Here is a 20,822-nt window from a genome sequence, read left to right on the forward strand (position 1 = left end):
GATGTCAATTTTGGTACTGATTAAATTTGCACAACAGGGTACTAGGGACTTTACAATTGTGCTTTGCAATTGTGCAAACACATTTTGTAAGACATTGAAAAATGTTGTAGTTTTGCTTAACCATGTCCATGTAACGTGCTAAGTCAGGCAAGAAAATGTACAGGATTGTTTTTAGACTCCACCCAATTTAGCATAACCAGCTTTGTTCTTACTTCTGCATGTGCCCAATCCTAAAATGTATCTGCCCCATATATCAGTAATTGTCTCTGCAAAGTCTGCAAGACATTATGACATTTCATAAAACAAACAATTCATAAAGGTCATCCTGAGGTGATTAGGCACATTTTGTGTAAGGTATATGAGAATATCCTAGACATTAGATGAAAGTCTGAAATAATGATCTGCTTTACAATGTTTAAACAGCAGAGGGTATCAGAGCCTTAATTAAACAATCATCAGTTATCTTTTAACAGCCAGTTAGTTTCCCAGGTGAATGATGTTTCATGTAATTAGTTATTTGCTCTAATTGGACAAATGAGGGCCTATACAATACACTTATCTCCAGCTACATGTATGCTTGTGTTTGTAGCATTTGTTTGGTGTTTTGAGAAAGTGAAAAGGGTTTTGTTTGCAATGGATCAATGGTGGAACAAGTGAGTTTATTTATTTAATTAGTCTGTGTTTGTGAATGATTCTGAAAATATTGAGTTTGTTTTTTATGTTATGTATTTAATATTTTGTGTAAATGCTTGTAGGTTATCCCTGTTTGTAATCTTCCTGTTTTTGGGTAATGCTTCTGGATTTAAAGGTACAATTGATCTATCTCTCCTTGGTTTGCTAAGGATAGATAAATAAATAAATAAATAAATAAATAAATTTGAGGTTTGTCTACAAATCCTTCCATTTTGTTTAATTCACAGGTGGAGCTTATTCAAATGCCCACCAACAGTGGGGGCAGCCTTCTGGCAATACTTTCTCACCTCATGCAGTCCAGTCTTCTGTGCCAGAGGTCCCTGTGACTGGGACTTTGGCTGAAGTGGACTCTAGTTTATTCACTAACAGACCCATGAAAAGGCTGAACTTACTCAAGTTTGTTAAAGGTGGTGTTTCCAGCAGGCTTGAATCGACGGCCTATGCCCAAACCGCTCCAAGCAGCTCAATTTTAGCGTCCTTGCCCCTACCCTTAAATGAACAGCTTGCAGGCCGTTTGACATTGCTCCACGGTTCCTCTGGATTAACCATTACAGATACTGCTAGTGTTTCTGCACAAGGAGAAAGTACTAGCTTCCCTGCTGTACTTGGCACTTCTGGCCTGTCCACCAGTAGTCAGAGCTCCCCTAGTTTGTACATGTCCAGCTCCCAGGAAACTTCTGGTGCTAAATCAACAGAAGCCACTTTGCCTGTTTTCTCTCAGGAGAGTATCTTGTACAACAGTTCATCTGCTCCAGGTGCCACTTACAACTCTCAAGGTAGCCCTGTACCACTTTCAGAAGGCTCTGGTCAATCTATCTCCCCTCAGGGTGAAATCACTTACTGTGCTTTGTCTCAGTCTCAAGGTGCCTCTGATACCCCAGACTCTTATAACAAGCTTAGTTATGTTTCTTGTCAGTCTACCAGTGATCAGAGTACCCCCAGTCTGTATAGTCAGAGCTCTCGGGGTAGTTCTGGCGGTTTGTTGGACGCGTCTGGCTCTTCCTTTCAAGTTGACTTGACTCCCCAATCTCAAGAAACCTCCAATCAGCTCCTGCCTTCACCTTTGGAGGTTTCTAGCCAGTCTAGTAATAGTCAAAGCACTCCCAGCTTGTTTATGGTTAACACAGATTCACAGTCAACAGGTCCTGCTTTACCTCTAGACACTCAGAGTAGTCTTTCTCAAAGCATTTTGTCTACCTTGACTCAGGCATCTGCTTCCACTTCTCAGGGAAGCTCTGGGCCTGAATTGTCTAAAAGTTCTGGGCAACTTATCCCCACACAAGTTGTAAGTGGCAGTTCTAGGGGTGTGTCCCAATTACCTAGCACTTCAAGTCGATATGCCCCAGGATCCCTGATGTATAGCAATTTTGGTGCCTTACCAGTTGGAGTTTCTAACCAGTACACAAGTGTTCAAAGTTCACCTAGTGTGTCTACAAGCACCCAGAGCAGGTCTGGCACTTCCAGTCCTGTTTTCCCTGTGATGGGAGGTAGTTACTCTACTTCTACTTTATCTCTGAAGCCTCAGGGCACTGTGGGTATGAATGCCCCTGCATCTCCTACCAAATATGCGAGTGTTCCCATGTCTTCACACCAAGCTGTTTATCATGGCTCTGGGGCTCGGTTTGGGGCCTATACTGGTTTTGCTTCTCAAGGAATGAGTAACACTTACAGTGGTTCTGTCCAGCCTCAAGGTACCACAAGTCAGTTTGCTCCTGGGTCTCCATCCTCCTATCCAAGTGTATCATTATCCTCACCCCAAGGGGTTGGCAGTCAGTCTGCTACAGTCCAGAGTTCACGGAAATCGTTTACCTCTAGCTATGGCACCCTGTCAGGGTCCTCTACTCCATTCAACCTTCAGGGAAGCAACACTTATGGTGGATCAGTGCAGCCTCAAGGTACCCCAAGTCAGTTTGCCTCTGGGTCTCCATCCTCCTATCCAAGTGTATCCCTATTCTCACCCCAAGGGGCTGCCAGTCAGTCTGCTACAGTCCAGAGTTCACGGAAGCAGTTTATCTCTACCATCACAGGCAGCACTGGAACCCAGGAAGGGTCCCCTACTCCCTTCAACTTGCAAGGAAGCACCACTTATGATGGATCACTGCAGCCTCAAGGTACCACAAGTCAGTTTGCCTCTGGGTCTTCATCCTCGTATCCAAGTGTATCACTATCCTCACCCCAAGGTGCTGCCTGTCAGTCTGCTACAGTCCAGAGTTCACGGAAGCAGTTTACCTCTAGCTATGGCACCGTGTCAGGGTCCTCTACTCCATTCAGCCTTCAAGGAAGCAACACTTATGGTGGATCACTCAAGTCCCAAGCCGCCACAAGTCAGTTTGCCCCTGGGTCTCCATCCTATCCAAGTGCATCCCTATCTTCACCCCAAGGTGCTGCCGGTCAGTCTGCTACTGTCCAGAGTTCACAGAAGCAGTTTACCTCTCCTTTCACAGGCAGCACTGGCACCCAGAAGGGGTCCTCTACTCCTTTCAACTTGCAGGGAAGCACCACATATGGTGCATCACTCAAGCCTCAAGGTGCCACAAACCAGTTTGCCTCTGGGTTTTCATCCTCCTATCCAAGTGTATCACTATCCTCACCCCAAGGGGCTGCCAGTCAGTCTGCTACAGTCCAGAGTTCACGAAAGCAGTTTATCTCTACCATCACAGGCAACACTGGAACCCAGGAAGGGTCCCCTACTCCCTTCAACTTGCAGGGAAGCACCACTTATGATGGATCACTGCAGCCTCAAGGTACCACAAGTCAGTTTGCCTCTGGGTCTTCATCCTTGTATCCAAGTGTATCACTATCCTCAACACAAGGTGCTGCCAGTCAGTCCACTACAGTCAAGAGTTTACCTCAGCAGTTTACTTCTAGCTATGGCACCCTGTCAGGGTCCTCTACTCCATTCAGCCTTCAGGGAAGCACCGCTTATGGTGGATCATTTAAGCCTCAAGGTACCACAAGTCAGTTTGCCCCTGCATCTCCATCCTCCTATAATTGTCATTGTGAATCATTGTCATCGCCCCAAGGTGTCGCCAGCCAGTCCAACCAAGAGTTTCAGAGCTATTCTGTGTCCCAAAGCCAGAAGCCCCAAAGATGGCAGCCTTCACAAAATATTCAGACCTCAGGTGTAGTTGCGTCACAGGGTAGCTCTCTGTCTCAAAGCTCTCCAATGCAGAGTAGGTTCTCTTCCCTGTCTTCAGCAGGAGGCTCATCCAGAGATTCTGGACAGTTTGTTTCTGCACAGGATGGTAGCACAAGTTATGGTGGCCTTTCGCTCCTTTCTCAAAGCCCCTCTAGCAAGTACACCCCTGAGTCCCATGCATATGCCAAGCTTGGTTACCCTCCCCTATCTATTTCTAGTCAGTCTATCAGTAATCAGAGGGCAAATGGCCTGTATAGCTCGGACTCTCGGCTAACCCAGGGTCTCCTTGGTGTAGTTGAAAGAACCTCTAGACTTTCATTTCAAGCTCCTCCCACCTCCCCAAGCAGTAAGAAAATATCTGAGCGTTTTGTGACATTGCAGCGCCTCACAGGTTCCAACAGGGCTCCATCTTTAGGCTTGAGTGCCCAAGTATCTCCTATTGGTATGTTCTCTGGTATCCCGCAGACTGCACAGGCTCTACGTGAATCTGGGTCAGGTGTCCAGCTATTCAAGCACTACTACCCCCGTCAAGGGCTAAGGGACTCTAGAAAAACTGCCTCATAATGCAAAGTGATGTCTTCCAGAATAAAATGTAATAAATGTTTGAAGCGTTTTTCTTGTTCTTGTGGGTTTCATGCAACATATAGGATAACTCATGCTAGTTGAGTTTATTTAACTTGGTAAAGGGGTGCCATCTAGGTTTTTTGGTTAAGTTTCAGGTGCTGTGTCTTAATTTATATATATATATATATTAGGGCTGGGGGAATTAACGCGTTAATCTTTGCGATTAATTTGAAATGTTTAACGCGTAAAAAAAAAATAACGCAATTGACGCAGCACTTTTTTTTTTTTTCCTCGTTTTAATGATTTCCTGTTGCGTCTGCTATTAAAAAGGCCGAAATATGCCGTCCCGCCCCTCCATGTTCGGCGGTCAGGTTTCATTCTCGGGCAGGTTTCATGAGCGGGTCTTTTCCGCTCGGTATGTGCGTCGCGCTCTGTGCTCCGCGCGCGCGCGTGAGTGTGTGTGTGTGTGTGTCGGTCGGTCGGCGCGCTCTGTGCTCCGCGCGCGCGCGTGCATGGTGTGTGTGTGTGTGTGTGTGTGTGTGTGTGTGTGTGTGTGTGTGTCGGCTCGCTCTGTCGTTAATGGCCCAGCAGCGGCGAGCTCTCCGTTCCGTGTGTGTGTGTCGGCGGCTCTGTCGTTAACGGCCCAAAGGCTTCAATCATGTACTAAGCACTGGAAAAGTAAAGTCCACTCAAGTAACGTGAAATTTCTCTGTTGACTTCTGTTTGCTGAGCTGGTATAGCCATGCTGGGCAACAATGGTAAAATGACCTGCTCTGGTAATAATAGCTTTGTAGGACTATATTTTGTTTTAATAATTAATAAAATAATAATAATAATAATAATCTGTTAAATTGATTATGTTGATTGATTATTGAAAAAGAATAATATATTGATGTTTAATATTTTAATATAGGGCTATTTTCTGTTCCCTTTTTTTCCTGTGTTGTTTAATTAGGTGATTCTAAGTTTAAATATTGATGATTACAAGCTTGGGGGAAGCGCAATTAATTGCAATTAATTACAGAAATTGTGCAATTAATTAGTTAATTTTTTTTTATCGATTCCCAGCCCTAATATATATATATATATATATATATATATATATATATATATATATTTTTTTTTTGGCATTCACTGTTTAACTAAAATTTGGGGGTTATTTAAAGCGGTTATAGTTGAGGCTTCGGGTGCAGTTTTGGAGCTTCTAATCTCCTTTTTCCTGATAGGTGAAAAGCTATAACATTTCTAATGCTTATTTTACTTTCAAGTCTCATTTCATCTCAAATGTTAATGTTTTTGCACTGATGCCAGACCCATTATCAATATTATTTGGTTTATGTATATTGGTTGTTAAAGGTACAATATGTAACTTTTTTTTCCTTTAAAAATAGCAAAAATCACTGTTATATATATATTTTTTTTAGTTGTGTACTTACATTATCCCTACTGTTTCCAACAACTTCCAAACCAGGAGAAATTTGTAATTTAATTCGAAGACACGTACCGTTTCTTTATTTCCGTTTTGTCGCCGTCAATGGCGTCATGTCCGTGTTATCCCTGGTTTCCGCTCGTACTGCCATAGTAACCAGAGCCCTCTGATAGTAACAAAGGTGACAGACGTGGACAACTGTGTAGTTCGCAATGTCTATTTGCACACTGTTGTTGTTTCGTTCAAACATTATGGACCATGGCAAGCAGACTTTGGATAAAAAAGGAGAACTAAAACGAGAATCAATATCAGCGCGGTGTTTTCGAGATGCCGAGAGCTCCCATAGACAGTATATAAATGAGAGCTCCATGTCCGACACTCCGACCGCTCCTACGTGTACTTTATTAAACAGGTGAGCACATTTACATAAAACTAATCAATGTTATATAGTTCAACAATGGTAAATGTTAGAATATGATCTGTATGTTATTCTAATGTTGATCTAGCTTACTGCTAGTCTCATACAGACAAACTAACACAAACTTCAACACATTCAAATGCAGTTTAGTGTGATAGTGTATTGTTGAAAAACAACAAGTGAAACAGCGCTGCGTTACCTCACAAGTTTAATTTGTCTAATAAACTGACCTGTGAGTTGTAATTCTGCACTTGCGTGTAGTTCGGTAGAATGAAATGTCCATATTCCTTTTATATCCGCGGGACTCGCTGATAGCTGTCTCTTAGCAATGCCGATCTGCTTCATATCACAGTCATGATAGAAACATCGATGTGTTTACTCATCCATAAACATTATTAGATCGGTCGACTTGACGTTGACGACAAGATCCATAATTCTTAGCAAGTGTTGCATCATCAAACTACGCCTTTGTTATTGTAAGAGGTTAGCGACCCCTAGCAGCGAAAACAATTACATAGTGTACGTTTAAATTCAATTTGGAAAGTTTTTTTTTTTTTGGCCAATTGAAAAAAAAAATTGCACAAAAGCTCTGTTGGGCAGAGATTCAAATCAGTAAAACTGAACTTAACCTGAGGTTAAAAAACTGAAGCTAAAAATGGCTTCTACATCAAAAGATTTAAGTTATAAACTGAAGTCTGTAGTAGTTGGCAGTGCTGCAGGGTTTGATTGGGAGAATCAGGTTATTCAGATGGTTATTTACAGTAGCCATCTGCCAACAATTTACAGCTACAATAGTGTTAAAATATTGATGATTGGTCTCTTAAATTTCCTGACGGAATACTAGTATTTTTTTGTCATAGCTTCACATTTTCTAATGTTGGTTTTCATTTTGAATTTTAATGCTGATGCCAGACCTATCATTGTATAATAAACCATTGTATATTTTTTTTATTTAATACATGGTTGATAAAATGTAACACTTAAAGGGGAAATGAAACGTCCGTGTTTTGGCACTGGCAGTAGCTACATATATTAGAAAAATCACCTTGCCAAACATTTTATTTTAAAAAGTTGTTAAAAACCACAGATATGACACAATTATTTTCGTAATTTCTAGCTAACGAGTCGCCATTTTGGCGTGACGTCACAGCCTACGTAACGGGGTTGGTTGGTTCCGCTGGTGAGTGAAGAGAGTGAAGCGTTACTGGACCGGACTGAATACGCAATTGATTTGAAATGGAGGAAGACGAACTTGAGAGACCTGTTGAGCCTGTGTGTCCCATTACTTATGCATTTGAGTCGATACGGCGTGGGAACCGAGCAGTGGTACGTCGCTATGTCGAACAGCCGGTGATACATGGCCGTAGCCAGCTATGAGGTCACCGAGGTCCGGACCTCTGTCATTTTTTTACATTCAAAAATAAAATTTCAAGCTCTCTGAATGATTAATTAGCCGTTTAAACCACCTCATATGAGTGTTTGCGATTCATTTTGCTGCGAGAATCTAGCGCAGTGAACGGGGCTTGAGAGCGCGTTGTGAGGGCGCGGGTGTGATCCAGTGTTGCCAGATCCACCTAATGGAAAGGTGACAGTAGTCTTCTGGACTTGTTTTTCTGATTTAATGTCACACTTTAGGAAGTTATTAAAGTGGAAAGTTGCATGTTAGGGTTCGTGATATATTAATCTTATTTCCAAAACACAAGCTTTGAACTTATTTCGGATTATTATAAAAAAAAAAAAAATTGTTGCTTGTTTTTCGTAGCAATATCTGGCAACATTTTACTGTCGGCATTATTAAAAAAAAGCTTATAGAAAAACTGTAATTGCTGACAGGAAGATACCACATTCGGTAAGACAAACGCAATGATCATCGTGATTATCTGAAATGTATAACACTATCAAAAACAATAGCATAATACAGATCTGTATGATACAGAATCAAAAACAATAGCATAATACAGATCTGTATGTTACAGAATGAAGCAGGAAGACGGCTTTTTTTTATTGAAGAGTAGTCCACACACACACACACACACACACAAGCTATAACGTTAGCAAATAGCCTGTAAATAGTTTGTAACGTCTGGAAAATGTAAAACATTAAATTGAATAAAAAATTAAGTTAACGTTACAGTGTGCATGTGCAGTTTGTTAACATAACGTTAGACGTCGTCTTTTTGTCTGGTACTAAGTTAGCGTTATTTAGCTAGTTCATGCTTACAGCTGTTAGCTAACAATGACTGTACCTAACGTTACTTGTTCGCTGGTTCGACCAGCACATGCATCTTGTTAACGAGCCAGTGTGATGCAAACATGTATGAGAGGTTTGACATGATAATATGATAGCAGATGAACGCTTTTTATGCGTAGTTTAATGTTAAGTTTTATGTCTTTCACTGCGTTTTACTGAACTCAGCCCAGAGCCTTTAAAGCCAACCAACCCCGTGACGTCACATGTTAGAATACTGCACAATGGCGGCGCCCTGGCCGCGAAAGATATAACATTTTTTTCTTTTTTCTTTTATATGTTTGCATTTATCATGTTTCTTATATAATTGTTGATTATAGTGGAAATCCATTTTGTAAATCATGTAAACTTGATTGACTGCTTCATTTCCCCTTTAAATAGATGAATGTTTTGGCAAATCTTTACATACTCGGGTCTTTAGCGACCTGGATCTACATCTAACACGGATGGATCTCTAATGCTGCGTTCACACCGGACGCGAATAGCGCGTCAAATTCGCGCCTGCCGCGTCTAGTTTGACGCTTGACCACTTTGTGTTAATTCGCGTGTCTAACGCACGTAAAAACAAAAGTTTGAAGCGAAATTTACGCGCGTCAGAGGTGAAAGTTTTGGCGGCCATCTTTTTTAGATGTTTATCGAGCATTAGCATTAGCATTAATCGAGAGAGTCACCGCTCGTATATGCTCTGGAGAGCAGAAACAGCTGCGTAGGGGACATCGTCGCTGTACTCGGGTCCACCAGACCCTCCGGAGGGTTTCAGGAGTTTCACAATTTGCTCCAGGAGCTAGGTTTGGTGGACCTAACGGTGAGGACAGCGTAGGCCGTATAAGGCCTCGGCCTCGAGTGGTCTATGCCTGTCGAGCCCGCGCTCTACAGCCCGGCGCGAGGTTCACCCTCGCCCGCACCCACCTAATCTGTCATTTATTTTTGTTTTGATAATAAATGGAGCCAGCCTCCAAAAGTGAAACCTGTCCTGTGATTTTTTAAAACAAGTTTTAATACACTAAATTGTGTTTGTTGTCTTTACATTAGAATAATAATGTTTCATATAATCTAGAATAGATATGGAATAAATAGCATTCAAAACAAAATGAGTATCTCTCATATATTGAAATCGAGTTTTTATGTGAAAGATTTGCTTTGCACACCAAGCATTTTAGTCATATTACAAAATAATTTATTGAGGCCAAACATAAAATAATATTATAAACTGTCACTTCACCACGTGACAGCAGCAAGCAGGCTCCTGATTGGTTAACGCGGCGCGAATTGACGCAGAAGTTCAGATTTTTCAACTCGGGCGGCAGACGCGAATTCGCGTCAAACACGAGAATGCACAAATAGCACTACATAAAACATTCGCGCGTAACGCGCTTAACGCGGCAGGCGCTCAATTCGCGCCATTCGCGCGAACTTGACGCGCGAATGAGGCGTATTCGCGTCTACCGCGCCGCGCTCTACGCCTCATTCGCGCCGCAGGAATTTTTTACGCGCGTAACGCGTCTTTGCATTGACTTAACATTGAAATCACTCGCGCCTGACGCGCTATTCGCGTCCGGTGTGAACGCACCATTACTGTTGTGATGATATAAAACTCTCCTGATATTAGAGTAACAATTACAGAATAATAAAATAAAGCATTTTTATCTTTTCTTTTGGAGCTTAGAAGGATTCAGTTTGATACCATCACTGTCCTCGTCAAAGCTAATTTCCCAGTAATTTCAGCATCTGACTCATATTCACAATCACAAACATATTTTCAAAACTATCATTTTCAACATCTTCAAAATCAATATTTTGATTGCTGACAGCTTCTTCACCAGATCCACCATCAAGTGACAGTGACATTAATATTTGATTGCGTTCAGTACTTTTTAAATCGCTGAGCCATTTAAAAAAAATGGCTTTTTTTCCCAAAAAATAAATAAATAAAAAATGCCTCATTCATTTCAGGTTTACTGATGATACTTCCAATTCTTTTATTTTCTGCCTGCGGTAACTATGAGTGAAACATCACTTCATCGTTGTGTATCAGACATTTCCACCTTGTGGAATAAAGGTGAATTGCACTTATTCAGCCATAAAAGTTTAATTATTGTTGTGCAGAAGAAAAAAAAAATATATATATAATAATCACACTGTTACTCGTTAGCGACCCTAAACAATTTTTGCAAAAAAATTATGGAAAAACATTCATTCTTTTATATATATATATATATATATATATATATATATATAATGTTTATTGTTATATTGTTTAATCAACACACTCACTGCACTCTACCAGCGAATTAGATGCTGAGACCTGTGTATCAAATCAAAAATGCAAAAAAGGTCTGCACTCTTAAAATCTCTTATTATAGACAGGAGATAAAGTTGACAAACGTTTCGGCTCTTTGCCTTCATCAGTGTGCACTGTGGAAGGCAAAGAGCCGAAACGTTTGTCAACTTTATCCAGAGTTCACAAGATCCAGACTTTTTCACTTACCACGCATTAACATCATTTTCTCAAAACTACAAACTTTACATACATCCTGCTCACATATTATTGTAGCAGAGCTTGTGCTGAATACAGGGTAATCAGACTTTTTCTCATGAAAAGGTTATAAGTAACAGAGTGAAGCACAAATGTCAGGGTATGTCAAAACACCTCCAGGGCCCAGAAAACACCTCAGACCCCAGAGGGTTAACCTTGTAATGGACGTACAGGTGATTACAACTCTTGCAGATTGTCCTGAGTTTCCACTGTGGGGCTGGGCTCTTCCACAACGCCAGCATCTCTTCTGTGCCAAGGAAGATACTCGTGGCCTTAGATGGCTATCTTGTGTCTCTCTGTTGTCCCCTCTTGTAAATGGGTTCAGGCTTGCTCGTTAGAGGATAGAATCTGGTGCTATCTTCTTGAACTTGCAGCTCGAACTCCAACCAGCAAGGTGGGGATGGAAACTCATTGGGGATGGACAGACCGTCAAAAACTAGTCTGCAGATCATGTCTCAAGACAAGGGAATCACACTCTAGCTCCACGTAGCCATTATTCCCTAATTGCTGAAGCATAGTTACTAGCGAGTGAACTCTCAATGCGAACATTCGGAGGGCTCTCACATCTCTGTGGTCAACCTTTGGACCGTCCATAAGCTCAGCTATTCTCTGAAAGGCCAACTGGTGGGGCTGTCCGTACTGTTGGTTAAGCGCCTCAATAGTCTCTGAGAAGGCGTATAACGAGTTGCATTAGAAGTATAAACAATGCTTCTTTTAACTTCAGGTGATCGACAAGAATCTGGTACATTTAAGATGCAGTAAGCAATTTTTCCAAAACGTTGTTGAAAAGTCAGACCGGTCACCACAACAAACATGTAGCCAATCAGCATTAGGGGGCGTATGATGGTGGAGGAGAGAGAGTGAGCAAGAGGGAGATTTGAAGAAAGACTGTTGAAAGAGAGATCAGAGACAATACAAAAGAGAACATCTCAGAGGAACATCACTGGAAAAAAGAAGTGTTATGATCAGGCAAAAGCTTTAGGACCCGCGTTAATATTAGAAAAGCTCTCCAGCGTTGGAGAGACCTTCGCGGGAAAGCCTGAAAAGAGACGCAGAGGTTGCGTTGTTTCTGCTCCATACTTGAGAATCATTGCTTTTGCGGTTTCACAGAACCACAAAATGCTGTGGTTGTAATGTAAGCCATAGATACAGGATTCTGCTATAATAAATAGACATCCACTCTTGCATTGCGTGTGTAACGGAGGCCAGCTAGTGATGCTAGATTAGAGAATGCGATGTTTAGCGTCCTTGTTAGTGCGCCGGCGAGACCAGCTAGGAGCGAGGCGGTTAGGTCCGGGCTGTAAAGTGTTTGTCAATTTTGGAGCCGGAGCAATGAAGAGAGGGGGGTGGGTTTGTTTGAGTTGATTTCAAATATCAACAGTGATCAACAACAATTCTGGGAGATCGCATACTGCACCTTTAAATCTATCTGTAGTGTCCACTGGCAGGATGTTCTCCAGAGCAACTCTCTCGGATTAGGAAATTGAGTATTATTTCCATGGGTTTGTATCTAAATATACAAAGTCATGGAAATAATATGTCATTTGCACAGGAAGAACCAAACTGAAGGTGTTTAGGCATAATGCACAATGTCATTTTTAGCATGGACTGATGTTAATTTTGGAACTGATGTAATTTGCTCAACAGAGTACTAAGGACTTTACAAAACATAAGGTGGTTCTCATTAATTGTGCAAACTCATCTCATAAGATGTGTTGTAAAATGTGATAGTTTTGCTTACCCATGTTCATGTAACTTGCTTACTCAGACAATAAGAAAAGGTACAGGATTGATTTTAGTCTCCACCCAATTAAGCATAAACTTTGTTCTTACTTCTGCATGTGCCCAATCCTAAAACGTATCTGCCCTATATATCAGTAATTGTCTCTCTGCAAAGTCTGCATTACATTATGACAAATTTCACAAAACAATTAATAAAGGTCAGCCTGAAATGATCAAGCAGTTGCACAAGGTATATGAAAATATCCTATGTAGACATTACACAGTGAAGGTCTGGATTAATGATCTGCTTTACAATGTTTCAGCAGAGGGTATCAGAGCCTTCATAAAACAATTATCTGGTAACACTTTACAATAAGGTCTCATTGTTAACATTAGTGAATGTATTATTTACTAACATGAACTCACAAGCAATACATTTGTTACAGCATTTATAAAGCTTTGTTAGTGTTAGTTAATAAAAATATAGCTGTTCATTGTTTGTTCATGTTAGTTCACACTGCATTAATAACGTTAACAAATACAACATTTGATTTTAACAGTGTATTAGTAAATGTTGAAAATAAATACTGTAGAAGTATTGTTCATTCTTAGTTCTTGTTAACTCAAGTAATTAACTAATGTTAACTATTGAAACCTTATTGTAAATTGCTACCAATTATCTTTTCACAGCCAGTTAGTTTCCCAGGTGAATGATGTTTCATGTAATTAGTTATTTGCTCTAATTGGATTAATGAGTGCCTATAAAATACACTTATCTCCAGCTAAATGTATGTTTGTATTTGTAGCCTCTGTGTAGTGGTTTGAGAAAGTAAATGTTGGGGTTTTGGAGTACTCTGGGTTTGTTGTTTGCCATGGATCAAGGGTGGAAAAAGTGAGTTTATTCAATCTGTGTTTGTGAATGATTCTGAAAATATTGAGTTTACTTTTTATGTCATGTATTTAACTTTTATATCACTTGTAGGTTACCCTTATTTGTAATCTTCCTGATTTCATTGAAGAATGCTTATGGGTTTAAAGGTATTTAAATTAACCTATTTATTTTTCTTGTATTTTTATATGTATAAATCTTTTAAATTGTGAGTTTCTATTTTGTCAAATTCACAGGTGGAGCGTATTCAACTGCCTACCAGCAGTGGGGTCAGCCTTCTGACAATACTTTCTCACCTCATGGAGTCCAGTCTTCTGTGTCAGAGGTCCCTGTGACTGGGACTTTGCCTGAAGAAGTGGGCTCAAGTTTATTCCCTAACAGATTCCTGAAGAGAGGTTCACTGAAGCAGTTTACCTCTACATTCACAGGCAGGACTGGCACCAATGAAAGGTCCTCTTCTCCCTTCAACTTGCAGGGAAGCACCATTTATGGTGGATCACTCAAGCCTCAAGGTACCACAAATCAGTTTTCCTCTGGGTCTTCATCCTCGTATCCAAGTGTATCACTATCCTCAACACAAGGTGCTGCCGGTCAGTCTGCTACAGTCCAGAGTTCACAGAAGCAGTTTACCTCTAGCTATGGCTCCCTTTCAGGGTCCTCTACTCCAATCAGCCTTCAGGGAAGCATCGCTTACGGTGGATCACTCCAGCCCCAAGCTACCACAAGTCAGTTTGCCCCTGCATCTCCATCCTCCTATAATTGTCATTGTGTATCATTGTCCTCGCCCCAAGATGTTGCCAGTGTGTCTGCTACAGTCCAGAGTTTACAGAAGCAGTTTACCTCTAGCTATGGCTTGCCCTCCCAGTCAGGGTCCTCTACTCCATTCAGCCTTCAGGGAAGCACCACTTATGGTGGATCAGTGCAGCCACAAGCTACCACAAGTCAGTTTGCCTCTGCATCTCCATCCTATAATTGTCATTGTGTATCATTGTCCTCGCCCCAAGATGTTGCCAGCCAGTCCAACCAAGCGTCCCAAAGCCAGAAGTCCCAAAGATGGCAGCCTTCACAAGGTATTCAGACCTCAGGTGTAGTTACATCACAGGGTATCTCTCTGATTCAAAGCTCTCCAGTGCAGAGTAGGTTCTCTTCCCTGTCTTCAGCAGGAGGCTCATCCAGAGATTCTGGACTGTCTGTTTCTGCACAGGATGGTAGCACAAATTATGGTGGCCTTTCGCTCCTTTCTCAAAGCCCCTCTAGCAAGTACACCCCTGAGTCCCATGCATATGCCAAGCTTGGTTACCCTCCCCTATCTATTTCCAGGCAGTCTATCAGTAATCGGAGGACAAATGGCCTGTATAGCTCGGACTCTCGGCTAACCCAGGGTCTCCTTGGTGTAGTTGAAAGAACCTCCAGACTTTCATCTCAAGCTCCTTCCACCTCCCCAAGCAGTAAGAAAATATCTGAGCGTTTTGTGACATTTCAGCACCTCACAGGTTCCAACGGGGCTCCATCTTTAGGCTTGAGTTCCCAAGCATCTCCTGTTGGTATGTTCTCTGGTATCCCGCAGACTGCACATAGCCTACGTGAATCTGGGTCAGGTGTCCAGCTATTCAAGCACTACTACCCTGTCAAGGGCTAAGGGACTCTAGAAAATCTGCCTCATAATGCAAAGTGATGTCTTCCAGAATAAAACTGAATATGTTTGAAACGTTGTTCTTCTGTTTTATTCAACATTTAAAGGATATAACTCATGCTAGTTGAGTTTATTTAACTTGGTAAAGGAGTGCCATCTAGGCTTTTTTTTTTTTTTACAAATTGGTTAAGATTCAGTTGCTGTGTCTTAATGACTTTTTTGTAGGCATTCACTGTTTAACTAATATTTGGGGACTATTTAAAAACGGTTATAGTTGAGGCTTTGTGTGCAGTTTTAGGGTTAGGTTTTTTTTTTTTTCAGTGTCATGATCTTTGCTAATTTTCATTATGCTATAATTACTATGGCTGCTCCTGATGTTAAAATATGGGTGATTGGTATCTGCCTCAAATTTCCTGATAGGTGCAAAGCTATAACATTTCTAATCCTGCTTTTACTTTTGAATGTTATTTCACCTCAAATGTTAATATTTTTGAACTGATGCCAGACCCATTATCAATATTATTTGGTTTACTGTATGTATATTGGTTGTTAAATTCAATTTGGAAAGTTTTTTTGGGACAATTGAAAAAATTGCACAAAAGCTCTGTTGGGCATAAATTCAAATCAGTAAAACTGAACTTACCCTGAGGTTAAAAAACGGAAGATAAAAATGGCTTCTACATCAAAAGATTTAAGTTATAAACTGATGTCTGTAGTAGTTGGCAGTGCTGCAGGGTTTGATTGGGAGAATCAGGTTATTCAGATGGCTATTTACAGAAGATAGTCTGTAGGCCTTTTTACCTTCTTTGTATCATGATCTGCACTAATTTATTAATCGTGCTATTCAATCTTTTAGTGTTAGTATTTCACAATTTAATTTGTCTGAAATGTTTAGTTTATTAAATAAAAGTGGCAAGGGGAAGTAAAAAAATATCAGCAATATTTTATATATGGCATATACGGTATATGGCTGATCTTAGTGTTAAAATATTGGTGATTGGTCTCTTAAATTTTCTGACGGAATACTAATATTTTTTTGTCAAAGCTTTACATTTTCTAATGTTGGTTTTAATTTTGAATTTTAATGCTGATGCCAGACCTATCATTGTATAATAAACCATTGTATATATATTTTTTATTAAATACATAAAGTATTTAATACATGGTTGATAAAATGTAACCCTTAAAGGAGCATTTCACCCATGGGAACATTGATCTTTATTGAAAGTGGGTCATATATGTAGTCGAAATGTAAAATAAATTTTTTATTTGGTGCCTTCAAACTTTTTAATGAGTTTGCCAATTGTGCAAACTCATCTCATAAGATGTATTGTAAAATGTGATAGTTTTGCTCATGTAACTTGCTTACTCAGACAATAAGAAAAGGTACAGGATTGATTTTAGTCTCCACTCAATTAAGCATAAACTGAGCTTTGTTCTTACTTCTGCATGTGCCCAATCCTAAAACATATCTGCCCTACTGTTTATATCAGTAATTGTCTCTATGCAAAGTCTGCATTACATTATGACAAATTTCACAAAACAATTAATAAAGGTCAGCCTGAAATGATCAAGCAGTTGCATAAGGTATATGAAAATATCCTATGTAGACATTACACAGTGAAAGTCTGGATTAATGATCTGCTTTACAATGTTTCAGCAGAGGGTATCAGAGCCTTCATAAAACAATTATCTGGTAACACTTTACAATAAGGTCTCATTGTTAACATTAGTCAAGCACCTTGATTATGAATGCAGACTGCATTGTGCTTGATTAATACACCTGTGGAAAGGTACCTGATGAAATCCATGAATTGAAACCTTATTGTAAATTGCTACCAATGATCTTTTCACAGCCAGTTAGTTTCCCAGGTGAATGATGTTTCATGTAATTAGTTATTTGCTCTAATTGGATTAATGAGTGCCTATAAAATACATTTATCTCCAGCTAAATGTATGTTTGTATTTGTAGCCTCTGTGTAGTGGTTTGAGAAAGTAAATGTTGGGGTTTTGGAGTACTCTGGGTTTTTTGTTTGCCATGGATCAAGGGTGGAAAAAGTGAGTTTATTCAATCTGTTTGTCAATGATTCTGAAAATATTGAGTTTACTTTTTATGTCATGTATTTAACTTTTATATATACATACACTTGTAGGTTACCCTTATTTGTAATCTTCCTGATTTCATTGAAGAATGCTTATGGGTTTAAAGGTATTTAAATTAACCTATTTATTTTTCTTGTATTTTTATATGTATATGTATAAATCTTTTAAATTGTGAGCTTCTATTTTGTCATTCACAGGTGGAGCTTATTCAAATGCCTACCAGCAGTGGGGTCAGCCTTCTGACAATACTTTCTCACCTCATGGAGTCCAGTCTTCTGTGTCAGAGGTCCCTGTGACTGGGACTTTGCCTGAAGAAGTGGGCTCAAGTTTATTCCCTAACAGATTCCTGAAGAGAGGTTCACTGAAGCAGTTTACCTCTACATTCACAGGCAGGACTGGCACCAATGAAAGGTCCTCTTCTCTCTTCAACTTGCAGGGAAGCACCATTTATGGTGGATCACTCAAGCCTCAAGGTACCACAAATCAGTTTTCCTCTGGGTCTTCATCCTCGTATCCAAGTGTATCACTATCCTCAACACAAGGCGTTGCTGGTCAGTCTGCTACAGTCCAGAGTTCACAGAAGCAGTTTACCTCTAGCTATGGCTCCCTTTCAGGGTCCTCTACTCCAATCAGCCTTCAGGGAAGCATCGCTTACGGTGGATCACTCCAGCCCCAAGCTACCACAAGTCAGTTTGCCCCTGAATCTCCATCCTCCTATAATTGTCATTGTGTATCATTGTCCTCGCCCCAAGATGTTGCCAGTGTGTCTGCTACAGTCCAGAGTTTACAGAAGCAGTTTACCTCTAGCTATGGCTTGCCCTCCCAGTCAGGGTCCTCTACTCCATTCAGCCTTCAGGGAAGCACCACTTATGGTGGATCAGTGCAGCCACAAGCTACCACAAGTCAGTTTGCCCCTGCATCTCCATCCTATAATTGTCATTGTGTATCATTGTCCTCACCCCAAGATGTTGCCAGCCAGTCCAACCAAGCATCTCAAAGCCATGCTTTGTCCCAAAGCCAGAAGTCCCAAAGAAGGCAGCCTTCACAAGGTATTCAGACCTCAGGTGTAGTTACATCACAGGGTATCTCTCTGATTCAAAGCTCTCCAGTGCAGAGTAGGTTCTCTTCCCTGTCTTCAGCAGGAGGCTCATCCAGAGATTCTGGACCGTTTGTTTCTGCACAGGATGGTAGCACAAGTTATGGTGACCTTTCTCAAAGCCCCTCTAGCAAGTACACCCCTGAGTCCCATGCATATGCCAAGCTTGGTTACCCTCCCCTATCTATTTCTAGGCAGTCTATCAGTAATCGGAGGACAAATGGCCTGTATAGCTCGGACTCTCGGCTAACCCAGGGTCTCCTTGGTGTAGTTCAAAGAACCTCCAGACTTTCATCTCAAGCTCCTTCCACCTCCCCAAGCAGTAAGAAAATATCTGAGCGTTTTGTGACATTGCAGCACCTCACAGGTTCCAACGGGGCTCCATCTTTAGGCTTGAGTGCCCAAGCATCTCCTGTTGGTATGTTCTCTGGTATCCCGCAGACTGCACAGGGCGTACGTGAATCTGGGTCAGGTGTACAGCTATTCAAGCACTACTACCCTGTCAAGGGATAAGGGACTCTAGAAAATCTGCCTCGTAATGCAAAGTGATGTCTTCCAGAATAAAATTTAATACGTTTGAAATGTTGTTATTGTGTTTTATTCAACATTTAAAGGATATAACTCATGCTAGTTGAGTTTATTTAACTTGGTAAAGGAGTGCCATCTAGGTTGTTTTTTTTGTACCAAGTTGGTTAAGATTCAGTTGCTGTGTCTTAATGACTTTTTTTGTTTTGTAGGCATTCACTGTTTAATATTTGGGGACTATTTAAAATGGTTATAGTTGAGGCTTCGTGTGTAGTTTTGGAGCTTCTAATCTCCTTAAATTATTTTTTTTTCTCCCCACTGTCATGATCTTTGCTAATATTCATTATGCTATAATAATTATGGCTGATCTTGATGTAATATGGATGATTGGTATCTGCCTCAAATTTCCTGATAGGTGCAAAGCTATAACATTTCTAATGCTTATTTTTCTTTCAAGTCTTATTTCACCTCAAATGTTTTTGCACTGATGCCAGACCCATTATCAATATTATTTGGTTTGTATATTGGTTGTTAAATTTAATTTGGATTTTGTTTGGACAATTGAAAAAATTGCATAAAAGCTCTGGGCAGAGATTCAAATCAGTAAAACTGAACTTAACCTGAGGTTCAAAGATACAAATGGCTTCTACATCAACATATTTAAGTTATAAACTGAAGTCTGTAGTAGTTGGCAGTGCTGCAGGGTTTGATTGGGAGAATCAGGTTATTCAGATGGCTATTTACAGTAGATATCATCATCATCATATTCTTTATTCAGGACATACATAAAAAATGGTCCATAGCACTATACAAACATACACATAATAATAAAAAATAAAAACCACAAACACAAAGAGAGTGTTCAAATATTAGCATATAGACTAAAATGCCAATGGTTCCACAATCTCGAAGTGAACCTAACTGCACTCAATGCAGGATTCACTAGTGTTGCAATGATGCTGTTATATGACTCTGCTAATCTACACATACATCTGTACATGAGATTCCTGAGTACAGCAGGACACGTAAATACATTAGCACTTACACACATTTGGCTCGCACTGCCCCATCGTGGCAATTTAAGCAGCAGCCTCAAACCATCATTGTATGCCACATTGAGTTTCTGCATACTGCATAGCGCCGCCACAAGTGGGCAGTGTACATCGGAGTGCAAAAAGCTTTAAAAAGTGTAGTCTTCACAGATAGTGAACACATACTAAATTTGCGATTCAGCATATTAGCTTGTGCATACAACATACAATACTGTCTATGAATGTCCCTATCATCAGACAGGTCATCAGTTATATAATTTCCCAAATATTTGACCTCATCACACACTTTAAGTAAAATACCCGACAGAAAAAAAGCAGGAAATGAGAGTTTATTGTCCTCCCTGCTTCTAGCAATCATTATATTACTCTTCTTAGAATTGAAAGTAATATCAAAGTCTGAGCCATATTGAGAACATACCCTTAGTAGCTGTTGAAGGCCAGCGCTATATGGACAAAAAATGACCAGGTCATCCGCGTACATGAGGTGGTTAATAATGGTGTCCCCAACCATACAGCCTGTTCCACATTTGTTTAACAACTTTGATAGATCATCCATATAAATATTAAAGAGAAAAGGAGATAAGATGCTTCCCTGCCTAACGCCATTACTTACATTGAATGAGGCAGACATAAAGTTACCTAGGGTGACCATACGTCCTGTTTAACCAGGACATATCTGGCCAGGATTTCGAGATTGCCCAAAATGCCCGGGATTCGGCTTTTGCTTTCTACAGTCACCATTCATTATGTTTACATTATTACGTTATTTGACACT

The 20,822-nt window shown here is 40.4% G+C and overlaps 2 protein-coding genes and 1 long non-coding RNA gene across 3 annotated transcripts; all 3 read left to right on the forward strand.

The window, feature by feature from the left end:
* Positions 1-49: 49 nt before the first annotated feature.
* LOC309488891 (uncharacterized protein) lies at positions 50-19,021 on the forward strand. Its single transcript, XM_082157309.1, has 4 exons — positions 50-653; positions 756-808; positions 921-4,387; positions 17,808-19,021. The coding sequence occupies exons 1-4, from the start codon at positions 535-537 to the stop codon at positions 18,981-18,983; spliced, it is 4,815 nt and encodes a 1,604-aa protein (XP_082013435.1). The 5' UTR covers positions 50-534; the 3' UTR covers positions 18,984-19,021.
* LOC309489583 (uncharacterized protein) lies at positions 13,573-15,349 on the forward strand. Its single transcript, XM_082158420.1, has 3 exons — positions 13,573-13,641; positions 13,732-13,787; positions 13,875-15,349. Exons 1-3 carry the CDS (start codon positions 13,583-13,585, stop codon positions 15,275-15,277), a joined length of 1,518 nt encoding a protein of 505 aa, XP_082014546.1. The 5' UTR covers positions 13,573-13,582; the 3' UTR covers positions 15,278-15,349.
* On the forward strand, positions 17,248-17,806 carry LOC309489600. The gene is made up of 3 exons (XR_014202453.1): positions 17,248-17,329; positions 17,425-17,480; positions 17,572-17,806. It is a non-coding gene; the product is annotated as an uncharacterized lncRNA (long non-coding RNA).
* Positions 19,022-20,822: the final 1,801 nt, after the last annotated feature.

Source organism: Leuciscus leuciscus (genome assembly GCF_965113295.1).
Source record: "Leuciscus leuciscus genome assembly, chromosome: 24".
Taxonomy (NCBI): domain Eukaryota; kingdom Metazoa; phylum Chordata; class Actinopteri; order Cypriniformes; family Leuciscidae; genus Leuciscus; species Leuciscus leuciscus.